This window comes from Stenella coeruleoalba (genome assembly GCF_951394435.1).
Source record: "Stenella coeruleoalba genome assembly, chromosome: 12".
Lineage (NCBI taxonomy): Eukaryota > Metazoa > Chordata > Mammalia > Artiodactyla > Delphinidae > Stenella > Stenella coeruleoalba.
The window spans coordinates 40820098-40847784 of NC_137158.1; the positions used below are offsets into that span (position 1 = coordinate 40820098).

Genomic DNA, 27687 nt, shown 5'->3' on the forward strand with positions numbered 1-27687 from the left:
TGCTATTTCCTCTAGGATGCTATTTCCTAGGGCCAAGAGACCTGGAAAGTAGGTGAAAACTTTCCCAGTTGCCCAGAGACTTGGGGTACCCTAAAGGGCATATGGTGCCAGAGGGCTCAACTTCCCATCTCCTCTCCCCCAACTGCACTGTGAGGGCAAAACAGAATACTAATAGTTAATATTCACTGAGTGCTGAGTTACAGTAAACATTGCACTTGTTACCTCATTTAATCCTCACAACTCTGTGAGGGAACTGAGGCTTAAGCAGATTATATAACTTGCCCAAGGTCACAAAGCTTGGCAGAGTAGGACTTAGAGCCAGGTCTGACTAACTCTAAAGCCCATGGTTTAAGCATGCTCCTTTACTGCTGTCCAGGTATTAAAGCACAGGCCTTGGCAATGGACCTCTCCATGTACACTTGACCCCTGGATGACACATGTACCTGCACCTGTTTGCCTGCGACCCCTCCCTACTGGTGCCACGTTGACATACTAGAATGGTGCTGAACTCCAAGGAGGGGATGGATGCTACAGATCTGCCATCACCAACGGAGCAAAATTCTGAGTAAGTCCACCACTTACCCTGAGGCAGTGGTTGGTTAGAAGCATCCTTTGGTAAAGTTGGACATAGCATTAATATGTTAATATATTAAAATTTACTGTACAAAAGGCAATTAGGGGTGTAAATACATGTGGATACAAAGAGTGGGATATATGAAAGTCAATTATAAGTCAATACATAAAAATCCTAAACTCTAAACAGAAAAATCCTAAAGTAATGCCAGTTTGGAGTTTGACTCATTAGCTAAAAGACCTAGATCAAGTTCACCATCATCTTCTTTATTATCACCAATATTCATCACCATCATCACCAATATTTACTGAGCACTTACTGTGTATCAGGCCCACTTCTACATACTTTACTGTTCACTTAATTCTCAAAACTACCCTGTGAGAGTGGTATTATTATCCTCATATTACAATAAGTAAACAGTCTCAAAAAGTTTATTCGTAATTAACTTTGTACAGTATATCAAAGTTTACAAAATGCTTTACCAATATGATCTCCTTTAATTTTTATAATCACATCACAAGGCAGATATTAAAATTATGTCAATTCACAAATGAGGAAACAGACTACAGAGGTTAATTTATTCATGGCTGGTAAAGAAAATCCAAGATCTTTAAACCCTTCTGAAGCAACATCTCTAGTCAATGTGAGACTGTATATTTAAAATAGATGGTTAGAAAGAAAAAAAAAAATCAAGAAAAAGCAAAAGCTTCTTTTGTTTTTAAAGTAGAATAATGATTAAAATTAAGAGACGCTTACAGCCTTTTCTTTGATATGCCAAAAGATAGATAAGCACAGCGCTTGGCATATAGTAGGTACACAGTAAATACCTCATGAATGAAATGAGAAAAAATATTCAGTGCATTCAGTGGTAAAATCTATACTGCCTCAATAAAATTTCATTTATGCTCAGAATCTCTGTCATCAAGAAAACTGAATAAATACAGATTAATATTTTATAATTTAAGACTGCCAATGTATACATTACTTGTTAGATGAAAAAATAGACACACCTTAATTTGGTGAGGTGTAATCACTATCAATGACCTTGAGAGATCTTATTTTGTGAGAAACCCCGTCTCCCTATCATTTAAATCACTTTTTACTTTTGAAAGGCTTCTCTAAATATGTCCTTCGGTACCACTGATCATATCATTCTACCATTATTTTGCAAGGCTTGGCCTTTATCACATGATCGGAAGAATTTCTTACTGTGTTTAGGCTATGAATAGCATTTGAAAAATTACTCAGTTATAATTATAGACAGCTAACACCTGCCAACTTGCTAGAAAATGAAATCATGTCAAGTTTAAAGACGACTGCAATGCTTGTCAAACAGTGAAGTGTGAAAACAGTAAATGCTCATTTTTAGTGGGGTAAACTAAGATTCTAATTAGACTTTACTGAATATTACACATAGAATTGACAAATTATCCTAGCTATTTAAGAAAGCATATGTATATGTATGTATGTGCATATTTTATATATATATAAAATACATATGTATATATTATATATGTATAAAATATTGTCAATTTAAACAATTTTTAAGTTAAAACATTAATACTATTCATTTAATGAATATGTATATATGAAAGTTGATTTGGGTAATATAACTAACAAAACTCACACCATAAATTTTATTTTCCTTTAGTATGGTTTAAAAGCTTAGGAAGTTGTTTGAAGGTAATTTTATAATATAATATTTTAAAAATCTATGAAGACCTTTCCCTTTTAAAATTAAAAAGAGTCAGATTTAAAGAAAGCATAAAACTAAAAGTATTTCATTTTTCTAAGGTAATTCCATATTTCATTGCAATCTTATTAGATTTTTCTATAAGTAATTGTAGAAAAGAGATAAGAACATGAGAAGACATGATTCTTGTGTTGCCAACTTTCACAAGTCTTTTTCATATAAACTGAAACATGTCACAAATGGTGACAGTTTACTAGCAGTATACAGGCTTTCAACAATAAAAACGCCTATTGTGAAAGTCCAATAAATGGTCCTAACAGCTATCCTACAAAAACTCCCTAAGTATTTTCAGTGAAAAAGCATTTTTTTAAAAAAACAAGCATCTTTTTTTTCTTTGAGCAATATTTTTTAACACCTTTATTGGAGTATAATTGCTTTATAATGTTGTGTTAGTTTCTGCTGTATAACAAAGTGAATCAGCTATATGTATACATATATCCCCTAATCTCCTCCCTCTTGCATCTCCCTCCCACCCTCCCTATCCCACCCCTCTAGGTGGTCACAAAGCATGAAGCTGATCTCCCTGTGCTATGTGGCTGCTTCCCACTAGCTATCTATTTTACGTTTGGTAGTGTATATATGTCCATGCCACTCTCTCACTTCGTCCCAGCTTACCCTTCCCCCTCCCTGTGTCCTCAAGTCCATTCTCTATGTCTGCGTCTTTATTCCTGTCCTGCCCCTAGGTTCTTCAGAAACTTTTTTTTTTTATTTCATATGTGTTTAGCATACAATATTTGTTTTTCTCTTTCTGACTTACTTCATTCTGTATGACAGACTCTAGGTCCATCCACCTCACTACAAATAACTCAATTTCATAAAAAACAAGCATCTTTTAAAAGACTGTTTTTCTATACACAAATGTCATGGTAAATGTATCTTTACTGACATTAGTTTAACTTGGTGTAGTAACCAACAGGAAAAAAAGCAAAGCATAAAATAATGTTCCCATAGTGTGGGTTAAACTTCCAGTCTGCCCATTGCCCCTAGTAATACCATTATCAAATATTCTGAAGAACCCTCAGATGCCCCTGAGTTTACTGTGCTAGTGTAACTGAAGTAGTAGTTCATAACATCAAGGTCAATTAAGGTCTTTCTCTCTTAATGTAATAAATATGATCTACAAAAGCTGGGTCAAAGTAAATCCTATTTTCTATTGACTTCAATTAAAAACTAAATATTTGGGGCTTCCCTGGTGGCGCAGTGGTTGAGAGTCCGCCTGCTGATGCAGGGGACACAGGTTCGTGCCCCTGTCTGGGAAGATCCCACAAGCCGCGGAGGGGCTGGACCTGTGCGCCATGGCCGCTGAGCCTGGGCGTCCGGAGCCTGTGCGCCGCAGCGGGAGAGGCCACAACAGTGAGAGGCCCACGTACCGCAAAAAAAATAAAATAAAAATAAAAGTAAATATTTTATCATGGTGTGAAAAAAACAGACTGATTTGAGAAACTGTGACAAAGAAGAGATTGTAATTGGTGGCGAGGCTTGCTTGGTGCTGATATACATCCAGCATAACTTTCATCCTTTTATGCAATTTAAGTACTGCCTTCCCTCCACCAGCATCTCCCCTGTCCTTCCACAAATTCTAAAATTTCCCCGTGCCTCTGGTTCCTCCAGTACATGCTAATTTGCTACTCATAAACACTTTTTTTTTTTAGATATGAAATTATTTATGATTAAGACATAACACCAAATAGGGCCCCATTGTTTCAAAGTTCTAAGTGATTAATCAAACCGAAGATTCTACAGCTACTTTCTGTCACATCAAAGTTTCAACAAATCCTTAAGTTGGCTGTTTAAGTTATTATCTACTCAATTGGTTAAAAGATATCCTGCAAATTTCTAATGGCTTACAAAAAGAAAATAAATATAACCCTAAAACAAAGAGAACAGCACATCTATTTTCAAATTCTTTTACTCCAAGAATGATCTGTATAGCACTTTAAGGGCACACAGTATTAAAGACAAGAAAATAATTCTAATTAAGCTAAACTATTGTTTCAGGGAGTCCTCCTGACATAAACAACCCATGACCTTAAATTGAAATCTAATAGGCAAGTGTTTAACATCCCATTTCCCCACAAAACACTACATCTCATTTATAAACAAAAACAATGTTAGAAAAATATTTTAAAAATTGATCATTCTGGTTTTTTGTTTGTTTCCATGCTAAAGACCATTTGGGGCACTATAACAGGAATAAAATATTTGAAATCTGAAAACTTAAAAAAAAAGAGTATCCGTGTTAGTTTCAATCTTTCTTAAAAGTCAGAACAAAGGAAGAGGACACTGAGGGTAGATAGTGTAGATATGATTCATCCTGTAAGCCAGTGAGTAGAAAGAACATAGGCTTTTTACTTTGTTTTCAAAGCATTTAGAAAAAAAAAAAAGTTAAAGATTTGCCTTCAACTTCTTTACATTCTTCTTCCAAAGAAGCCCAGACAACCTGAGGGTAAATAGTATTCTCCTCTGAGCTCAAAAGCAAAGAAAGAAAGTGGTCAAAGATAGGAATAAGAGGAAGCAGGAGGCTTTCTGAGGGAAAGGGACTGAGTTCTCAGTGTATCAATAAAATAAGGAAGGCCAAAAAACAGTGGATATGGAAGAGAGAAGCTCAGTGTAAACACTGAAAGAGGACTTTCATATTTGCTGTGATACCTAAGAGTCAGCAGTGAATGTTTGAGATGGACTACCTTAAATTTTTGGCTTTGACTAGACACGGCAGTAAAATAGAAATAAAAACAAAACAATCATCTTAAAAGGCCAAATCTGCTTCTAGAATGTTCCAAATCTGTTATATTTTATAGCATCATTATAAATTAGTTACATTTCCAATCTAATAGAATCTAAATTATAACTAGACCAAAGCAATATATTACCTAGTTAGATATCAGTTTTATTGGCAGCCTCTGACTAACCTGTCTTCTGTCCCTCTTCTTCCTCACCAACAGAAACCTTTGTTCACACGATGGGGGCTCTTCTGGCTCTTAGGGGCTGAATGTGGATTAATCCAAACCAAAAATAGAAATGCCCAATTTCTTTGCCAGTTACTGGCTTAGTAAAGGGCATGTGACACTGGTCAATAGAAACTGAGAAGAAGTCTGCTGGAAGGTTTCTGGGGAAAGCTTTTCTTCCCTAATAGAGGCATGGGGAAAAACTCTTTTCCTCTTAGCTGCAAATGGTCAATGACTACACATGGTGCCTGGAGAACAAATAGATAAAAGGCAAAAAGGTAACATAGTTCAGCTAATGAATCAATCTTTCAGGCTTGAAATAGCCTAACTTCCAGACTCATTATGCGAACAATCGGAGGTTTACTAACCTCTTACTGTTAAACCTACAAACTATATATTACCCAATGGATACCAACTGGATACTCCAACTGCAACTCTACAACTATAAATATGCACCATACCCAACAACTAAAGTTTCATTTCTCCCTGGGGGGTAACAATCACTTCACTAAATGAAAGTCTCCTCCATCCCACTTAAGATAAATACTTCTTACTTGGTCTAAGTTTTCTACCTTAAGCCAAGTTACTTTCAGATAGTGTTAATTGCTGACAGGCATATAAGAAAATTTGTTTTCCTTTGTCATGGTATAGAAATGAAAAGGATCAAATGACTACTCTTGGAAAAGTACTTGGCTATTTTGGATACTCCTCATAATGTTTTGATGAATATACACATACTCACATTTCCCCCCTTAATTACATGTATCATAAAGACAATAGCTCACCAGTGGACTATAATAGTATATTGGGCCACTCCATTCATTTGCTTAGGGAATCAAGCATATCCAAAAGGTATTATGGGTGTAAACAAACAAACAAACAGCACAACTAAAATCTCCTATGAGAACAGAAGACCTTCCTCTAAAACAGGGAACAAATCTAATTGATCTTCCAGTCCTGACTATAGTGCCTGGCACAGAATAGTTCTCAAAAATGTGTTGAACAGATTTAAGTATGCTGACTTGAAATCAATAAATTGAGAACAGGAATACAAACAGAGAATGCTCTCTCTCAATGTGCCAATTTTTTACATGTTTAGCCATTCTGAGTTGAATCCATCCTACCACCACCCTACCATATCTTCCTGACCATACTCCTCTGAGCTGACCTATAGCAATTAAGGGCCCCTTCAGGAACAGCTGCAAGAATTGCAAATGCAGTTCAGCTTTTGCTGCTTACTAGTGAATAACAAGGCATTACAGAGCACTACATTATTTTGTTTCCCTTGTGAGGCTGCAGCGTTAAGTGGACGCCAGATGATGCTGGACATTAAGTAACATACTTAAGTTTAGATTCTATCCTAAAGGATTTTAGGGAGGAGAGAAACATGGTCAGCTTTTTATTTTAGATAAATAGCTCTGCAATTACGTGGAGGATGGATATAAAGGTGGTTGAGAAAAGTGAGAGATAAGAATGTCAGGAGTAGAAAAGTGGTGGCAGGGGCAGAAATCCCTTTAAGAGCTATTTCTAATCAGATTTATCATAGGCAACTTAATCTCAACATGTCCAAAACAGAACTCACCATTCCCCTCAAGTGACCCTCTACCACTCTTTTGTCTCCCGAAATGACTTAATTATTCACCAAGGAGTTCAAGCTAGAAACTTTAGAGCCATCCTTGATTTTATTTTCCTCATCTCCTATATCCAATTAAATACTATACCCCATAGGTTCTAACTCCTAGCTATCTCCCAAATCTATTCACCTTTTTCCACTTTGCCCACTACATCTTACTCCACCATTTTTGCTTTGGACTAGTGAACCTCCTCCTAACTGTTGTACATTCACTCTCGACCCCCGAAATCCATTCTTCAAATTGCTTCCAAAGTGATGCTTCTAATACACCATGTATCATGTCACCATCTTGCTCAACACCCCTCAGTGGCTTCCCATTGTTGCTAGGATAAAGCCTACAACTCCTAACATGGCCCACAAGATCCTCTGTTCTCTGGCTCCTGCCTAAAAACAGAATTCCTAACTTTATGGGTGTTTCTTATGTGCTAGGCACTGTGCTATGCTTTATAAGCATTATTTCATTTTATTCTCATTGTGAGGCAGGAACTATTAGCATCACCCTCATTCTGCAGGTGAGAAAACTGAGTCAAGGAGAGATTATGTAACTTACCTAAGGCTGTAGAGTTCAGGTCTGACTCCAGAGCATGTACTTAAACTTTCACACTCTCCTCACACTGTATGCTCCAACCACACTGCATTACTTTCCACTCCTAAATTCACCTGCTCTCTCTTACCATGAGGCCTTCACACACACTATTCCCTATACATGGAATGTCCCTCTCACAAATCTCATTTTTGCCTGGATAATATCTATTCATTTCTGCTTAAATGCCATCTCTTCAGGGAAGTCTTCCTTTACTATCTAAAATTATATTGTTTATTTGTTTATGGTCTGTCTCCCTTCAGTAGAATGTCAAAATTGTTACCACTGATTCTCAGTTCTTAGAATGGCATTCATCAGGGGTTCAATTAACATTTGTTGAATGAAGGCATGAATGAATGATGTAGGGATGAAAACTCCCTAATCTAGTAACTTCATCTATTCAGACTAAGAAACAGTATTTATTTAGTAGCTTCCAGGTCCCAGTCAACACTCTTGAGAACTTACAGCTGAGCCTGCGCGTCCGGAGCCTGTGCTCCGGGAGAGGAGCTCTGTCTCTCCCACAGGCTCTGGGAGAGACAGACACATAAACATGTGATTATAGCCCAACATAAGTAAAGTGCCTGTTAGAATTGTAGCTGGAATAATGTGCAATAGATGCAGAGATGAGAAAGAAGGCATAAATTGATGGGAAATCTTTACAGGAGAGATTCTTGAATCCTTTTGCAGGATGAATGAGTCTTGAAATACATATCACACAGTCCATGTATTTCTTTTATGAAAGGGGAGAGCAGCATCCATTACATATGGGGCACTTTACATCTCAGTTATCATAATTTATATTATTTATTATAGTAATACACCTCTGTATTGTTATTACCATTTTATAGATGTGGAAATCCAAGCTTAAGAGAGGTCAAGTAACTTAACTCGTTCAAGGGTATGCAGTATATTAATAAAGGAGGAGAACCTGAGCCCAGGTCTGACACCAGTACCACTTTACTTACCATTATGTTAGTCCTTTGACCCTGTACTCCCCAGAACCTCATTACTTCTGTTTTCAATCTAACTCTTAACAAAACTGGTTATCTGGTTTCCCATTCTAATATAAAAAAAAGTAGCAAAATAAAAGATTCAGGAAGAGACTGAAGTGAAGTATACCAACAGTAAGGTAAGGAACAGAAAGACTATAAAAATTGAACACACAAATTCAAACAAAATGTATCATACAGGCCTACATATACATTCCACCCTCAGCTGTACAAGAGTATGTACTTGATGTGCATAATGATGACCCCATTATGAAAAAAACGGTTGTTGTAGTCACTACACTAAAAGATAGAGAAATAACTTTTGATGCTCAAAGAGGTAAACTTCAAGTACTAGAATAATTCCTCTCTAGTAACTCTGGATAAATATAAATTGTAACTATTGTTTCCACAGCGTTTGTGAGAAGAAATATCCAGAGATCTTAGAGTCTTCATTTTATACACATTCTTATTTTTCTGTTGCTTTAAACTGAATTCAAACCAAAATAGAAAAACTGTTCATCTTAGCTTACATATATACCCAAGTAAATTATAAATTTAAAAAACTTCTCATACTGTGACTTTGAACACATGTGCATTGAGTAATTTAGACTGATGAGCTTAAAGACCATTTCTGACAATTCTTAATATCTAAAAATCTTTCCCTTAAAAAAAACCTTCTAATAAATCTTCTAATAAAACAAGATAAATTGAATATGTACAAACAGGAGGAAAACTATAACATCCTTTATCCTTTACACTCACAACTTAAATAGGTATATATGTGAAAAAAAAGAATCAAACAACTTAGGCAAACACAGAGAAAGCTAGTTAAGTAACTGACCATAACAGCCTACCATTCACTCAACCTGAATCCAATTCTTCAATCTGCAGATGTCAGCTCCTTTATAACATGGGCTTTTATTATTTTATATAATTCTTTCAGGAAAAAAAGGTTGCATTTAGGGAACAGATTCTCGGGTTTTTTGCTTTGTTTTTAAGAACAAGAGGAAATTGTTTCACCAGTTATCTCGAACAAGCTGACTAGGAAATATTTCTTTATCATTTTAGAGGGTTTTAAACGTGAAACTTTCCACAGAGAACACTGTTTGTAGCAATGTGAAAAGCATACTGGCTACACTTCCCAACAACACATAAAAATGAATATAAGGAAAAGTAAGTATTCATTTGTAATTAACTGTAATTTTCACATATTTTGCCCAGGAGGAATGCATTTCTTTTAAAATTTTTTTTATACAGCAGGTTTTTATTAGTTATCTATTTTATACATATTAGTGTATATATGTCAATCCCAATCTCCCAATGGAGGAATGATGCATTTCTGCTAATACTCTCTAGAAAGACAATACTTGTTTAGTTGTATTTGAAAATTACTTTTACTTTAGTTCACCTTGTCCACTTTTAACCCCAAATTCAATGTTTTACAAAACAGTCTAAATTTAAGATGTTGAGTGGTTCAAATTATAACAATCTATTTGAAGCAAATACAAAGTGAATATCTGCAAGTAAAACTTCACATTACTAGATAAACAGTTGTACTTATAATGTTATTTCTTACCTGGACGCTCTTCAGAATAAACTCACTTTTCTCTCTTACATCTTTAAAGGGACACCTCTTAGAAAGCATAAGCAGATGAGCAAGAAGCTTATTCAACCCATCCAAAGAAACAGCATTTGAAAGGCCGTCTGCTGGACGATAAGGTGTCTCTTTCACCAAACGAAGACACTCGGTTTTTCTCACAATGATCTGCCTAATGTTTTCCAGTGCTGTCTCTCTAGTAGTTGAATCTCTACTGCACAGTCCATCCCATCTCACTTCATTCTCTCCTTCAGCCATGACAATTGGAGTTTTTTCTTTGCTGTCTTCAGTTACCTTTCAGCATGTCCCCCAAAGCACTTTGCATTTTTTAAAACGAGAAATGTAAGAATAAAATCAGAGAACTCGAATCGTCATGAAAACATACGTCTGGGTGACATTTGGAGGCAGAAGTGTCTTCGATCTACAAGATAGAGCTCGCCCTCTCCTTCTGCCCGGAGGGGCAGTCTTCTGGTCAGAGACTGAGAAAAAAAGTTGGAAAGTTGAAACCTTACAGCGCTGGCTTTGCTGGACAGGCAGTGTCGGGAAAGTGTTCTCCTCCGTCTCTCGGCGTCAGCGGATATCCTCACGTTGTGGAGCTGTCAAACCCGTACTCTGCCCAAAAAGGCTGGTAACAGCTGAACGCTCACCAGCCATTCGGTGTTTTTTGTCTGTGCAGCCACGGTGTTCTCGGGAGCGTTCCCATTCCGCCCCTCCTCCGGCACCAGTCCCCGCCTTCCGCAGCTCCTCCCTCCCGGCCAGGCGCTGGCTGGGAAGGCTTGCCGAGCCCTGGCTTGCTGGCCCCGGCGGCCAGAGACCCTGGCGCTCCCGGGTGGTCGGCAGCCTCGTGCAGCCGCTGTCTCGGTGGCGGCGTTGGGGGAAATCGTCTCCGGCCTGCCGGTTCCGGACTCCCCGGGCAGACGCCGTTTCTTTTCCAATCCTTGCGTCCTCGCCCACCGCCCGCCAGGCCAGACAGGCACAGGGCGGCCCCGCAATCCCCGAGCGCGGGGCTGGGGAGCGAAGCTGGTGGAGCGGCTGGGCCCGCGGCGCAGAGCCCGCCCCTTCGCCCAGCCCCATCGGTGGGGCTCGGCCCAGAGGGCGGGAGCGGGGAGGGAAGATGGGGTCCTCACCCCCAGCCCCTCCCCTTTCTCCGCCCGGCACAAACGAGGAGCCGCCCCCGCCCCTGCGCCCTGTTCCCCGCCCAAGCAGACGCGACCCGCGGAGGCAAAGCCATTGGAAAAAACCCCGCCCTCCCACAGGCTACCTCCTAGACCCCAAGTCCGCGCGCGGCCGCCAACCGCTGCCGGCCGTTACGCTTGCGTGACGGCGGGCAGCGCGCATGCGCCTTAAAAGGCAGTTAAGCTGCGCCGGGGGGTGTTCTAGCTGCTCTGAGGTTTGGATTCTTTGGCCTGAACAAGGGGAAAGGAAAATAAGGGACAGCTGAAGTACACAAGCACGGCAGAGAGTGTAGCACAGACGTACACCTGGAAGTTCTTGAATTTAAATTTAAGGTCAGCCTAAAAATAGAAACGGTCTCTTCATTACGCTAAACCCAGGTTTAAGAAGGCAGGGCGTACTCGCATTGACTTCTGGGAAGTATAGTTTTGGTGCCCTCGGCGCGTTCTGTTTGCGACAGAAACTACCGCCCCCGTGAGCCACTGCGACGTAGCCTGTGGCGGCCTGCGAGCCAAGGGTTAGCGTTGACGGAGATTGACTGAGAGCGTCGGTTTGGTGAGCATTGTGGGCTTGGTTGCCACTTTTCCTTTGACAGGATTTTTCCTTCATTTCCTCTGGGATTTTAGAAACCAAGCCATCTAGGGCTGTATCCTTAGTCCAGGGACTTCTGTTAGTAATCTATGTGGGAAGGACTAGTCCGGGTGCCCAATCCCGAGGGCGCGTTGAGGCGAGAATTTGGGAATGGTTGCTATCCTGAGGGTCGGAGGGTGCAGCATAAGGCCAGGGAAGGAGGATGCTGTGGAACCGGGTGCTCCGCGCTGCTGCCTCTACTTCCGCTCTCTCAAGTGGGCTCGCGCGGCATGGATTAAGTACCCCTATGCAATTGCACCTGTTTGCCATTGCACAGGGTTGTGGTTTATTTGCTCAGTCAAATGTCACCGCAAGCCAGGCTTTCAAAGAGAGTTGTAAAATCCCTTTTGTATGAGACTAAAGGAGAAAGAATCCCCGGTATTCCTAAATATGAATTTTTGCAGGCTTTAAGGATACAATATGAAGAGAGACATAAAAAATCTCCAAAATTTAGTATTTTTTAAAGATTCAATCATTTGTTTACAAATTACTGTTTGATTTTAAAAAGTCATTCCTCTTGAGGAAAGTCGACGTTTGAAGTGTTGTCAATGGACTGAAGACCAAATTAGGTTTTAATCCTTCACGTTGCAGAATAGATGTGTTTCTTAAAACTTAGCCTTGTTAGGTACTAAGTATGCAACAGTGGAAAAGACTGTTATCTAGTTAAACTAATGGTTAAACATACTACACGTTACACACATTAAACATATAGTACTATATCATTGGGATGGCTAGAAAGATCACTGAGCCCAGTCTTGGGAAGTCAGGGAAATCTTCATCTCAGGGAAAGAGGGCCAAAAGAACAGCATATGGTGAGGCCCTGAGTGAGAGAGAGAAGATAATTTCAGGAAACTGCAATAAGCCAAAATCATACATATTTTGAGAGGGATAGCTTTTTGTGTATTGATGTACTTTGAAGCAGCAAAGAGAAAGGTACTGTGAATTTTCCAGATAGTTTCTGAAAGTCATCTATCCTTGAACAGATTTATAGTTCTGATGAATTGGTTTAATTTGGAAAGCCTTTGACATTCTAATGTTACTGGTTTAAAATCAGAATTTTAAAAAATGAGAACTTCTTATGAGTATGATTTCAAAAACCAAAAAAGCCATTCCTTTTTTTTTTCTTTTTGAGGGGCTCATCCTCCTTTGTCCAGCCCACAAAGGGTAGGGTAGTTTCTTTTTTTTTTTTTTTTTCTTGCGGTACGCGAGCCTCTCACTGTTGTGGCCTCTCCCGTTGCGGAGCACAGGCTCCGGACGCGCAGGCTCAGCGGCCATGGCTCATGGGCCCAGCCGCTCCACGGCATATGGGATCTTCCCGGACCGGGGCACGAACCTGCGTCTCCTGGATTGGCAGGCGGACTCTCAACCACTGCGCCACCAGGGAAGCTCATAGGGTAGTTTCTTAAGTCCGAGTCTCCTTTTTGCTATGTAATTGAATATGATCTCATTCATAGCCATGGTTTTGCCACCACCTATGACTCTTAAATGTATAGCTCCATCCAGCTTCACCTTTCAGCTTTCTTATATACATCTTCTTGATATTTCTTGGCTATCTCAAAAGTACCTCAAACTTAACATGCCTAAAACCAAATGCATGGTTATCACCTGTGAATCTGATTGTTTTCCAGTGTTCCCTACTTCACTTTAAGACACTACCATCCACTTATGATGAAAATTTGAAACCTAAGCATTAGTACTATTTTTTTAATAAATTTATTATTTTTGGCTGCGTTGGGTCTTCGTCGCTGCGTGTGGGCTTTCTCTAGTTTCAGCGAGCGGGGGCTACTCTTTGTCGCGGTGCGCGGGCTTCTCATTGCAGTGGCTTCTCTTATTGTGGAGCACGGGCTCTAGGCGCGCGGGCTTCAGTAGTTGTGGTGCACGGGCTTAGTTGCTCCGCGGCATGTGGGATCTTCCCAGACCAGGGCTCGAACCCGTGTCTTTCTTAATGTCCTTCATACCTCTGTATCCAAATTATTATTAAGACTTATCAATTTTATCTCCCAAATATCCCTCAAATCCATCCTTTTCCATGCATCTACATAAGCACAGTCTTTTCTAAACTGCCATAATCTCTTGCCAAGACCACTGCAATAGTGATTATTCACTCTGGCCTTTCTCCATTAGTTCTCCAAACAGTAGCCAGAATAACTGTTTCAAAATTCAGATTTCTCTTAAAACCATTTAGTGATGTCCTGCCTTAATCTTAAAGGCAAAATTTCTTTATAAAGCCTAATGTCATTTGGTCCCTTTCCACCTTTCCAGCCTCACTTAGTCTACCAGTCTCCACCTATCTGTGCTTCAGCCATACAGATCTTTCTTCAGTCACTGGTTCTCATATTCCTTTTTATCCATTTGTTCACTCAACAAGTATCTGTTGAGTGCCTACTATATAACAGGACATTGAGGTTATACTACTGAGCACAATGTACAAAAGTCCCTACTCTCATAATCTTACATTCTACTAAGGAGAGATAGACAATAAAAATGTGACATATATAGTAAATGAAGACAAATGCAGTGGAGAAAAATAAGAACCAACTCAGAAGGGGGATGGAGAGTGCCAGATTTTGGGAGGCAAGGTTCACTTTTAAATAAGGTGGTCAGAGAAGACCTAATCAAAAAGGGTCATTTGAGGGGATCTGAAGTAGGAGGAGGAGTAAGTCATGCAGATGCCTGGAGGAGGAACGTTTCTGTGAAGAGAACAGCCGGTGCAAAGGCCTGCGGGTCCTCACATTTGACAAATAACAGTGTGGCAGGAGAGGAGAAAAACATGAGGTCACAGAGGATGGAGGTCATGTAGGTGATTGAAAGAACTTTGACTTTTTTGATTGAGATAGGAGGCCATTGCAAGGTTTTGAGCAGATGGGTTGCATGATCTGACTTTTTAAATTGATTACTTCTTTTAAATTGTGTTGATCATGGACCATGGAGAAGCAAGCGTAGAAGCAGAGACACTAAATAGAAAGGTAAGGTAATAGTCCAGGTAAAAGATGGTAGTGGTAGTGGGCCAGGGTGATAGCAGTGGAGGCAGTGGGAAGAGGCCAGAGTCTGAATATATTATGAAAGTATAGCCAACAGGTTTGCTGACAGATTGGATATAAGGTGTGAGAGTAAAAGAGTCAAAGATGATTACAAGTTTTTAGCTTGAGCAACTAGGAGGGAATTACCATTCAGTGTCATGGGAAAGTCTCCATATTTGTGTGTTGGGGTAGCAGGGTAAATCAGGAGTTTGGTTTGGCCGTGTTACGTTTGAGATGCCTCTAAGACATTACAGTAGAGGTGTGGAGCAGGCAGTTTGATAAATGAGTCCAGAGATGAGGGTAAAGATCTGCCTATAGATATAATTTTAAGCTTCACAGTAGTGTTTTGATAGTAGATAAACACCGAGAATAGCTGGTATCACAAAAAGAGGCACTCCATGGAGTTTGGGTCGATTTGGATTTATCTGCAACTATGCAGGATTTGCCAGTGAACCGAGAGAAAAACCTAGAGTGTGGCATCCTAGAACGCAAGTGAAAGTGGTTGAGGAGGAAGGAATGCTAAGTTATGTTAAATGCCGCTCTAGGTCAAGTGAGATGAGGATAGCTGATCACTGCATACAGTTACGTGGAGCTCACTGAGGATCTTGAGAGCAGTTTCAGTGCGGTAAAGGGTAGAAAAGCCAGAAGGGTGTTTTATTTGAGAGAATAGGAGACGAGCTAGAGACAGTGAGTATGGTACTGTTTTCTTTATCCAGACTGTTCCAGCCTAGTCTTTGACTCCTGTTCCTGTAGATCTTAGCTGAAATATCACTTTCTGAGAGTTTCCCTGATCTGATTAAATGCCCCTATTGCATACTCTTATTGTGCTGTATACTTTACTTGCTAATAAGTTACAAATGTAGTTTTACGATTGTCAGTGTGATAATTTGACTTAAGTGTATCTGCTTCTAAAGCTTAAGCAGGCCAGAGCAGTGGCTGTGCCACTTTTTGCACATCTTCAGCTCCGAGTACAGTGTCTGACAGAATGAACTTAATAAATACTTGACGAAAGAATGAATGGAAGAAAAATGTAATGTCAGAATTTTCAAAGGTGTTGCACATTTACCTGTTGTTTACAAAAACACAAGATAATTAATGGATGGAGGAGGATATTTTATAATGAAAACATTTTAGAAAATTAGTCTTAAAAGAGAACAAAACTGGGACTTCCCTGGTGGTCCAGTGGGTAAGACCGCGCTCCCAATGGGGGGGACCCGGGTTTGATCCCTTGTTGGGGAACTAGATCCCACATGCATGCCACAACTAAGAGTCCTCATGCCGCAACTAAAAGATTCTCCCATGCTGCAACTAAAGATCCCGCATGCCACAACGAAGATCTCGTGTGCTTCAACTAAGACTCGGCACAGCCTAAATAAATGAATAAATTTTTTTTTTAAAAAGAGAGCAAAACTTTTATTGCTAGTGAGTTGTAGTGCTCACCCTCATGAAATTGGATTTGCTGATATCTTTACCATGTTCCTGCATGTCTCATCCTGTTATAAGATAGTCGCACATATTTACGTAGAGTATAAAGTAGAGGATATCCTCTACTTTATACTCTACGTAAAAATGCGTGACTATCCTCTACATTCATTTATGCTTTAAATGAATGGTGCTCTAGTCAATAGTGCTTTCCTCTAGTCAAGGAAAAAGCTGACTGGCTGGTCTCCGACAAGAGGCTTTCACTATGAAATTCATTGATTAATTGACTGTAAGAAAAACAGGGCTTCTAAGTCTTGTGCACTTACAAACACAATCTTTCTACATGCACCAGAGTTTGTGAGATACACACACACACACACACACACACACACACACACTTGACTGATGAATTTATCAGGATGCCAGTTTATTGATATACTTTGAGATATTTGTCAAGTAGATAGCATACTGATTCTCTGACTAAGGGGTTTTCTGTTTAGGAAGATTATATGAGAAATCAGGTTGCTTAGGAGCTTGGAATCACAACAAAGGAAATTAGATGTATGTTGTGGTCACTTAATAGCATTAAGCTCTGAGAACCTCTACAGTAGAGCTTAAATTGCCTCCAATTTCTGCCCATCTGAGTTAAATTTTTCTATTCCTGACAGCTGTTCTTTTTGATGAAAACATTCTGTCTTTAAATATGTTAAAACATTTATATTGTAGCCTAGTCTCTGGTCTTAGAGCCATTCTGTCTCTATAAGCTAACTTTGCATATATCTGCTCTGGTCCATTATGTACTGATTTATAGTTTAGCCTTCTGAAGGTAATATTATTTCTAAGTTTTTGTAGGCCCCACATATCACAGGGGTGTACATTGATGTTAAGCTCAACAATGAGGTCTGAGCTAGAGATGTATTATAACTATCAGCCTATTAGAGTATTTTGTTTTATTTTGCTTTTAACTTACCATGTCTGTGTGCTTACTGCGGTTCAGGCAGTCTGTTAAATGCTTTGCACTTATATTATTTGGCCCTTACATAGCTAAAAAAAAAAAAGAAATGCTAGAGTTCATCCAAAGCTTACTCTTAACCATTATGTTAGTGTTATACTATAACCATGGGAGCAAATACAATTGGCTATGGTGAGGATGCAGAATAAGAGCCACGGTAGTTTGAAACTGACCAGAGAAGGAAGGGAATAACCAGGAAATGGGCAACCAGGGTTGAAAATTTCAAGAAGAAATGACTAGTCAATATGGAGAATGCTACCAACATGTCTAGAAGGCTAAAGTTACTGAATGGTTTGACAGTAGGTAGTCTCTGTTACCCTATAATATATGCATCTGGTATATATTCCCATATTAATATTGAATTACTATGCTGTATTGAGATAAAGACTGATTGACTTGGGTTGGCCTAGGGTAAAACCATGCTGCTCCCTGAAGATAGGAGAGTCTCTCCTAAAGGGCTGGCATTTCTCTTGTTCACCTCTACCAAAAATGTAGGTTCCAGATCAGGAAACTACAACTTGGATAAAAGGATTTAAGTGGGGATAGGTAACTCTGGATCCTTCTGGGTTCTCTTTCCTAGGTTTAGTCTTTAAGGAGGGGATATGGTAAGCATGGATTCTTGGGTGGTGGGTGCTAAAATAGTGCTCACCAGTTGAGGGTAGATCAGGAACTATGATAGAACAGGGCCTAAAAGCCCCAGAGAGAAAATCCTAACTTTTAAGATTCACTGCCTGGTTACTTTTTTGGTGTCTGTGCTTTCTTCTCTTTTATTATATTTTGACTTTGGTAAAGTCTTATTTAAATATCATAACTTTATCTTTGTTGTATCAAGATATATAGGGGAAAGAGTCATAATCATAGATCTGACAAGGCTCTAGCATTATAAGGGGAGCAGCACCCTTCTCCCAGTGAGGCCAGTGAGGAGGGACAGCGATAATGAGATCTCCAAGGGGAAAGTGAATATTAAGGACAAGAACTGGAGCTTGTAGATTTAACTCATAAGTTCCTCTTCTGCATGTAGAGATTCTTCTTCCATTGTCAACCTCAGAGGATCTGAATTTTATTTATTAAAGAAGGCAGTGCCATTTTCCTATCAGAAAATGACCTTTTTCAGTGCACTTACAGGGGAATGGAGGAATGAAAGCCTGATATTTGCATTCATTTGTCGAGTATTTATTGAAAACCTAATATGGACAAGCTCTATGATTGGCACTAATTATACAGCAGCATAATTAAGAAGCTGCCATTAAGAACTGCCCTTAAGCATACAACCTGCATGGAATGTAGACTGTTCTTTGAAGAAGTTTGGCTGAACAGCGAGGGATAGAGATAGGATAGTAGCTGAAGGACTGTGTGAGTGATGATGAGAGAAGGGTGATGTTTAGCAGGTAGACTCAATGGGATTTGGTGACTGTTTGGATCATGGAGATAAAAAAAGGAAATGCCTGGGGGACTACTATCCAGATGGTAAGGAGTAACTCCTTCCATTAATCAGAGTATGGAATATATTAGGAAGACCAGTCTTGGATGGAAAGATACTGAGTCCAAGTTTGCACATGTTAATCATCTTCTTTGAGGGACTTATGAGTCATTCAGGTGAACAATGACCAGTACTGCTTATGAACACCTTCTGTACGTGAAACCCTAACTGTACTTTGTGAGATGTAGCTGTAGATTCAAATAGTGAGAAGAGCATGGACCTTGGAGTCACAGTATCTTGGGTATGAATCCCAACTTTACTTCTTACTGGCAGTGTGAATTTGGTCAGTTATTTAACCTCACTAACTTTGAATGTGGGAGATGAAATAGCCTTAGTTTTCTTACCTGTAAAGGGAGGATAGTACCTGCCTTCCCAGGGCTGTTGTGAAGATTTAATGAGATAATATAAAGTTTTAGATTAGCAATTGGCACTCAAGAAACAGTATCATAAATCACAGCAAGATCCTTTTGACCCACCTCCTAGAGAAATGGAAATTTAAAAAAGAATAAACAAATGGGAGCTAATAAAACTTAAAAGCTTTTGCACAGCAAAGGAAACTATAAACAAGACGAAAAGACAACCCTCAGAATGGGAGAAAATATTTGCAAATGAAGCAGCTGACAAAGGCTTAATCTCCAAAATATACAAGCAGCTCATGCAGCTCAATAACAAAAAAACAAACAACCCAATCCAAAAATGGGCAGAAGACCTAAATAGACATTTTTCCAAAGAATGCCAACAAACACATGAAAAGATGCTCAACATCACTAATCATTAGAGAAATGCAACTCAAAACGATAATGAGATATCACTTCACACCAATCAGAATGGGCATCATCAAAAGATCTACAAACAATAAATGCTGGAGAGGGTATGGAGAAAAGGGAACCCTTCTACACTGTTGGTGGGAATGTAAATTGATACAGCCACTATGGAGAACAGTATGGCAGTTCCTTAAAAACCTGAAAATAGAACTACCATATGACCCAGCAATCCCACTACTGGGCATATACCCTGAGAAAACCATAATTCCAAAAGAGTCATGTACCACAATGTTCATTGCAGCTCTATTTACAATAGCCAGGACATGGAAGCAACCTAAGTGTCCATCGACAGATGAATGGATAAAGAAGATGTGGCACATATATACAATGGAATATTACTCAGCCATAAAAAGAAACAAAATTGAATTATTTGTAGTGAGGTGGATGGACCTAGATAGAATCTGTCATACAAAGTGAAATAAGTCAGAAAGAGAAAAACAAATACCATACGCTAACACATATATACAGAATCTAAAAACCAAAATGGTTCTGAAGTATCTAGGGGGCAGGACAGGAATAAAGATGCACACGTAGAGAATGGACTTGAGGACACGCGGAGGGGGAAGGGTAAGCTGGGACAAAGTGAGAGAGTGGCATGGACATATATACACTACCAAATGTAAAATAGATAGCTAGTGGGAAGCAGCCGCATAGCACAGGGAGATCAGGTCGGTGCTTTGTGACCACCTAGAGGGGTGGGAGGGAGATGCAAGAGGAAAGGGATATGGGGATATAAGTATACATATAGCTGATTCACTTTGTTATACAGCAGAAACTAACACAACAATGTAAAGCAATTATACTCCAATGAAGATGTAATAAAAAATAAAAATGAAAGAAACAGTATCATCAAAATGATCATCTTTATGTAAAATAGTACTTGTCCTTCAACTTGATTGATATTAATGAAATATTTATAAGGTGCTTTGTGGTTGAACTGAAAAGTGTTATTTTGTATAATGCTACTATTGTTGGCATTCTCTAAGATTTTATAATGAGATCCTTGAATTATATTTCATTTTTCCCAAATTTACAACTTAGCTTTAATAATATTTTATATTTTAAGCTTCTTAATTGGGGAAAGTTGCTATAAGTAAAAATATGGCAATTATGATTTTTCATAAAACAGCAAAATGAGAGATTACTGTATTTCTGAGCAAGGACTCCATGTCCAGCTTTGTTATAGAAATTTTTAAAAACACCATATTTCATCTGTAACATATCTATATGATATAAAAAATGTAAAGAATGTATATTTCAAGAAAATATAATTACCAATCACATAAAATTTTATTTAATGTGGTACAGTTTTATACTGCTTAATTCAGAGCTCTTATTTTTATAATGTCTACCTTATTTTTCTAGCCACAAATAAAGTAAATAGATATTATGGAATTTAGAAGAACTTCTCCAGGTCGGTAAAACTGAGTGGTTCTTTTTTTTATTGTTGAGTTTTAGGAGTTCTTTGTATATCTTGGACACAAGTTCTTTATCAGATATGTTTTTTGCAAATACTTTCTCCCAGTCTGTGGCTTGTCTTTTCATTTTCTTGCCAGTGTCTTTTGCAAAGCAGAAGTTTTTAATTTTAATAGAGGCAAACTTGTCAGTTTTTCTTTCATGGGTTGTGCTTTTGGTATCCTAAAAGTCATTGCCAGACTCAAGGTCACCTAGATTTTCTTCTATGTTATCTTCTAGAAGTTTTATGGTTTTGTGTTTTATGTTACAGGTTTATGATCCGTTTTGAGTTAGGGTCTTTTTGGTGAAAGGTATAAGATCTGTGCCTAGATTCATTTATATGTTAAGAAAGTTTCTGCTGGATCTGAAATTATTAATTACTTTGATCAATAATATTAAAAGGTGACAGAAACTTTAAAAAAACAAATAATATACTGAATATTCACAACTATATAAGTTTTGTTCTTCAAAACTGTTCAGTGAGCGAGAGGCTCGAAGTCAGCCCAAAGATGGGGCCAGGGAGAGCTTTATCTGAAACACATCAGGAGACTGGACTAACAGCTCCATTTTAGTGCCGCTCTACTGTTATCTATTGTTAACATGTGCAGTTGGCTGAGTGCTGTATGTGCAAATTGTTTGGGGAGACTTCCTACAATTAGGAATATTTTACTTCAATTAATACACCCTGTTATTTGTTCACATTGCTATTTCTTTGCTACTTTGCCTAGTCATACAGGCTTGCAAAAATCCACCTGTGGTTTCTCTCCAATAGTTTCACTCTTTTATACTGTGAAACAATGAAGCCATCTGAACCTTAAATATCTCCCTATATTTTGACTGACTTCAATTTTGTTTTTAAAGGAAATTTTCCTAATTATCTGCCATTTAGTAATGTGAATAGGTTTGCCTTGAAATACTTGGTTTTTCTTACTTTGGCTTGTTGGAAAACAGTTTATCAACCAATTGTTTATTATATGTGTACCTTGGTGTTTATGTGTTGCCCAGATGAATCATAAAGGCTTTTAAATGTTGAATCTTTAGATTTTATTTTTAAGGTGTCTGTAACAAAATTGATTTGAATTATGTTCTTTTAAGCCTTAAAACACCTACTTTCTGAAACACTGTCATACATACTATTCTCAGAAAAGAATTCTTTTTCTTTTTTTTGTGTTATTTTGCTTCTATCTCTCAAGAATAAATGAATGAACCACTTAAATCAGATTTACTCTTTTAATATTTTCTCCAGTTCCTCTGTCTTTGATGTTACCAGATTTACTATAATATGCTTTGAATGTCTAAATCTCCAGTATTTCTGGCATACTTTAATAGATTAAACAATTTATTATTTTTAAAAAAAATCTAGGGCTTCCTTGGTGGCGCAGTGGTTGAGAGTCCGCCTGCAGATGCAGGGGACACGGGTTCATGCCCCGGTCCGGGAAGATCCCACATGCCGCGGAGTGGCTGGGCCCGTGAGCCATGGCCGCTGAGCCTGCGCGTCCGGAGCCTGTGCTTCGCAGCGGGAGAGGCCACAGCCGTGAGAGGCCAGCGTACCGCAAAAAAAAAAAAAAAAAAACTATATTCATTTTGCCCTTATTTAAATATTTGTGAGCCGACTCACTATATGTATATGTGTGTGTGTGTATATATATGTATATACACAATTTATGACATGTACATATATATGTGTGTGTATATATATATATACACACACACACACACATATATATATACACACACACAATTTATGACAAATTTTATAGACCAATCTCACTGCTGGCTTCATTCTTTTTTTTCCTACTCTTATTTTCCTTATCCACATATTTTATGTGAATATATACATATATAGAGGTAAGGTATTAAAATTTTGTGTCATTGTGTCATTTAAAAACTTTAAATATTTCAAACAAAAAGAAAAATATAATAAAACCCTTTTACCTACCTCTTGGAATGGATAAATTGTTAATATTTTGCTTCATTTGCTTGCTTCATTCATTTAATTATAAAATCTAATCTTTTTATTGAAGTATAGTTGATATACAATGTTATATAAGTTACAGGTGTACAATATAATGATTCACAATTTTTAAAGGTTATACTCCATTTATAACTATTATAAAATATTGGCTATATTCCCCATGTTGTACAATATATCCTTCTAGCTTTTTTTTTTTTTTTGGCTGCATTGGGTCTTCGTTGCTGTGCATGGGCTTTCTCTAGTTGCAGCAAGCAGGGGCTACTCTTTGTTGTGGTGTGCGGGCTTCTTATTGTGGTGGCTTCTCTTGTAGCAGAGCATGGACTCTAGGCATGCGGGCTTCAGTAGTTGTGGCACGTGGGCTCAGTAGTTGTGGCTTACAGGCTCTGGAGTGCAGGCTCAGTAGTTGTGGCGCATGGGCTTAGTTGCTCCGCGGCATGTGGGATCTTCCCAGACCAGGGCTCGAACCCATGTCCCCTGCATTGGCAGGTGGATTCTTAACCACTCCACCACCAGGGAAGTCCCCTTCTAGCTTATTTTATACATAATAGCTTGTACCTCTTAATCTTCTATCCCTATATTGTCCCTCCCCCTTCCCTCTCCCTCACTGGTGACCACTAGTTTGTTCTCTATATTTGTGAGTCTGTTTCTTTTTTCTTATATTCACTAGTTTGTTGTATTTTTTAGATTTCACATATAAGTGATATCATACAGTATTTGTTTTTCTCTTGGGGTACATGTATCTTTTTGGATTAGTGTTTTTGTTTTTGTTTTCAGATATGTACCCAGGAGTGGCATTGCTGGGTCATATGGTAGTTCTGTTTTTAGTTTTTTGATACACGTCCATACCATTTTCCATAGTGGTTACACCAATTTACATTCCAATGAACAGTGTACAAGGGTTCCCTTTTCTCCACATCCTCACCAACACTTGTTTTTTGTGTTCTTTTTGATGATAGCCATTCTGACAGGTATGAGGTGATATCTTATTGTGGTTTTGATTTGCATTTCCCTGATGATTAGTGATGCCGAGCATCTTCCTCTTGGGAAAAATGTCTGTTCATTTCTTCTGCCCATTTTTTAATGGGGTTGTTTGTTTGATGTTGAGCTGTATGAGCTATTTATATATGTTGGATGTTAACTCCTTATTGGTCATATCATTTGCAAATATTTTCTCCCTTTCAGTAGGTTGTGTTTTTGTTTTGTCAGTGGTTTCCTTTGCTGTGCAGAAGCTTTTAAGTTTAATTAGGTCCCAATGTTTATTTTTTGCTTTTATTTCCTTTGCTTTAGGAGACAGATCAGAAAAAAAAATATTGCTGCATTTTATGTCAAAGAGTGTTCTGCCTCTGTGTTCCTCTAGCAGTTTTATGGTTTCTGGTCTTACATTTAGGTCTTTAAACCATTTTGAGTTTATTTTTGTATATGGTGTTAGAGAATGTCTAATTTAATTCTTTTATAATGGAAGGAAAAATTACGTGTGTGGTGGAAGTGCCCTTGGCAATATAATATATTGTCTTTGTGTTTAAAAAAATTTTACAAAACAGACATCTTATGATATGTCATTGTATAACTTGCTTTTTTCACTCAATAATATATTTTGCAAAGCTTATCCATGTAGCTAAGTGTAGATTTAGTTTTTGAATTTTAGCTGCTCTATGGTGTTTCATTGTATGAATATGACAATTTACTCATTTCCCTGTTAATATATATTTAGATTATTTTTTCATTTTTTTCTATTGCAAGCAAGGCTACAATGAACATCACTATACATATCTCCAAATTAACATATGCCATTTTCTCTAGGGTTCATTCATAAGTACTAAGAAGTGGAATTGCTGAGTTATAGAGTATATACAGCATCAGAACTTTCAAATTGTCTTCCAGAATTTTACATCAGTTTACCCTCCCACCAGCAGTGTGTGAAAATTTTCATCTCCCCACATCCTTGTTATATATTGACAGGTTTTTATGCCAACCTAATGGGTATGAAATAATTTTTCATTGTTGTTTTAACTTGTGTTTTCCTGATTACATTGTATTTCCTGAAGTTGAGTACCTTTTTGGTTTTTAGCTATTCATATTTTCTCATCTGTTAACCACTGTTAATATCTTTTGTCCCTTTGTTAATTGAGCTGTTTGGTTTTTTTTTTAATGATTTGTAGAATAGGAGTTGTTTCTGTAATTCAGATACTAATCTTTTATCTGTTATATATGTTGCTTTTTAAAAAAACTTTGTCAATTGTGTCTTTTGTTGCATAGAAATTTTAATTTTAGTACAGTTTTTAATCCCTTTTCCTTCTCCTTGTTGTAAATTGTCTTGTTTGTTACAACATCTTTCTTACCCAAAGTCTGAAACATATTCTATATTTTCTTCTAAAAGAGTTCTGGTTTGTTGTTTACATGTAGGTGTTCAGTCCAGCTAGAATTTATTTTTGTCTTTGGCATGGAGTGGAGATATATGTTTATTTTTTACAATATGGGTAGTATGTTATCTCAGCACAAATTGTGACTGGTTAATTCTTTCCCCATGAAAATGCCCTCTTTTTCATAATACCAAATTCCTATATGTACCAGAGTCAGTTTCTGGACTCTTTTCTGTTCATCAGTCTGTTTGTCTCTCCTTACGCCACTGCTTTGATTACTAAAACTCTATAGTAAATTTAAGGACTTACAAATTTTTATTTGACATTATCCCAGTGTTTCTAAACTCAAGATTTATGGCAAAAGCTTAAGTAACATTTCAACATGTTTGTAAATTTGCTTCCCTTTTATTAGAATTTTAGAAATAGATGAAAACTTCAAGATTACTTAAGTCAACCCTTTTATTTTATATAGAGAGAAAGTTGTAGAGAAGTTAAGCTACTAATTAGGATGAGGTCACAGGACTAGTTAGAACTCTGTATTATTGCCACCATACCAGCAAATCCAAATGTAATGCCCCATCAGTAAGTAGCAGTGCTTTGGAGGAGTCTCTGACCCCAGGTATTTAATGTTCCTCACTTTTCTCATTTTGTTTGAACCAAATTGTATTTCCTTATATTCTTCTGTTCAAAAAAGGATAGATAATGGCTGTGAAACTTCTCTTGTGATATGTTCTTTTTTTTAGACTTTATTCATTTAGAACATATAAGAGACAAATTCTGTTTCTTGCTCTAAAATAATTTTATGCCAGTTGTTTGAATTCTGTTACTCAATTTTACTGTCTCTTCTATGAACCCTCCTTATTTCATGAGTTGTGTTAATGAGAAAAATTATAGTATCTACCAAATAATTTGGTTATATCATGATTCTGTCAGGTACTTTTGAAGGTACACTACAATTTTGGGGTACCATTTAGTCAGATACACCAGAGTAGTTATTTACTAAATCAAGTGAACTTAAATGCATGAATACTACAATCTTTAACCCTTGTTTTATAGGACAGTCTCTTTACTTCTCTTCCTTTACCCTCCTCCACTGGAAATATGAATTTCTATGTATGCAATACGGATGCTTTAGACAATTTTCTCTTTATTTCTGTTACCAGTTGTTATTTTGTTATCAATTACTTATCTCATGATATTTTGATAACTGTCTTCCGTGTAGAGCTGCTTTGAAGATTCTGTATATAGACATTACCTGAAGTCTGTTCTGTGGAACGCTGATTTCTCAGGAGGACCCCCAAAAATGTTTTCTGTTGCAAATAAGTTTGGGAGATACATGCTCTATCTCTGTTTTGAAAAATTCAAAATGATAGTAGAATGTTAAATATACTGATAAAATTTGCTGGTGAAGAAGTTGGTTAATGCTGTTTTACTAATTTCCCCAAATTAGTTTAATTTTATTTGCCTGGAAATCTGTTTAATTTATGGAGTAACTCCAATTAATATCCTATAAAACTAGTATTCTGTAGGACACATTTTGATAAATACTGTATAAACCATAGTGAGTTGTAAATCTATAATCTTTAAATATTTAGAATAATAAGTATATTTCCTTCTTTTTATTTCTTGTCACATTATCTTTATAATTTGTTTTCTTCCTTTACAGTGTGGCTCATCCCCTGTCACCCAATCATTCCCTTCCTCCAAGCCAAATGTTTTTATTCATTTAGCTGATCTTTATTGAGCCCCTAGAGAGCACATGTTAGAAATACAGAGATGAATAAGGTGAAGTTCTGGCCTCGAAGACCTAACACACTGATTTAATAGAGCAGAGGAACCCCTATAGGGGATAGCCCCTCACATCTTTGTGCAGCTGTAGAGATCCATGATCAGCACTTTGCATTTACTTACTTAGTAGCATGAGAAAAATGTTCTCAGTGTATGGTTTTATGAAGAGTTTATTCATTGAATTTAAGGTACCAGAGATTGTAAGGCACAGCATTACTTTATGTGCCACAATGAAAGAAAAAATGTTGCCAAATATAATTTAAAGTTGAATCCGGATTTCAGAGAAGTAGAATGTATGCATTACATATACTAATAAATGTTTGTTAACTATTAGCCTTAGATGTGTTTCATTTTATGTATTTCTACATTAATTGAATCAAGTGCAACAAATGCTTATTGAATGACTATCATTTAATAAGGCCAGTGAATAATAGAGTAATGAATAAGATATGGTCTCTGCTCTTAAGGAACTAC

At 37.7% G+C, this 27687-nt stretch overlaps 2 protein-coding genes across 3 annotated transcripts in view; one reads left to right on the forward strand and one right to left on the reverse strand.

Moving 5' to 3' along the window:
• Window positions 1–11160, reverse strand: part of SESN1 (sestrin 1) — a 107385-nt gene extending 96225 nt beyond the window's left edge. For both annotated transcript variants that reach the window (XM_079939413.1, XM_079939412.1), the window contains exon 1: window positions 10054–11160. In XM_079939413.1, the coding sequence (XP_079795539.1) occupies window positions 10054–10332 (279 nt within the window). In that variant the 5' untranslated portion in view covers window positions 10333–11160. The remainder of the gene's footprint in view (window positions 1–10053) is intronic.
• A 505-nt stretch (window positions 11161–11665) lies between these two features.
• Window positions 11666–27687, forward strand: part of CEP57L1 (centrosomal protein 57 like 1) — a 61426-nt gene continuing 45404 nt past the window's right edge. Inside the window, exon 1 of the mRNA XM_079939415.1 lies at window positions 11666–11802. The gene's annotated coding sequence lies outside the window, so the exon portion shown is untranslated. The remainder of the gene's footprint in view (window positions 11803–27687) is intronic.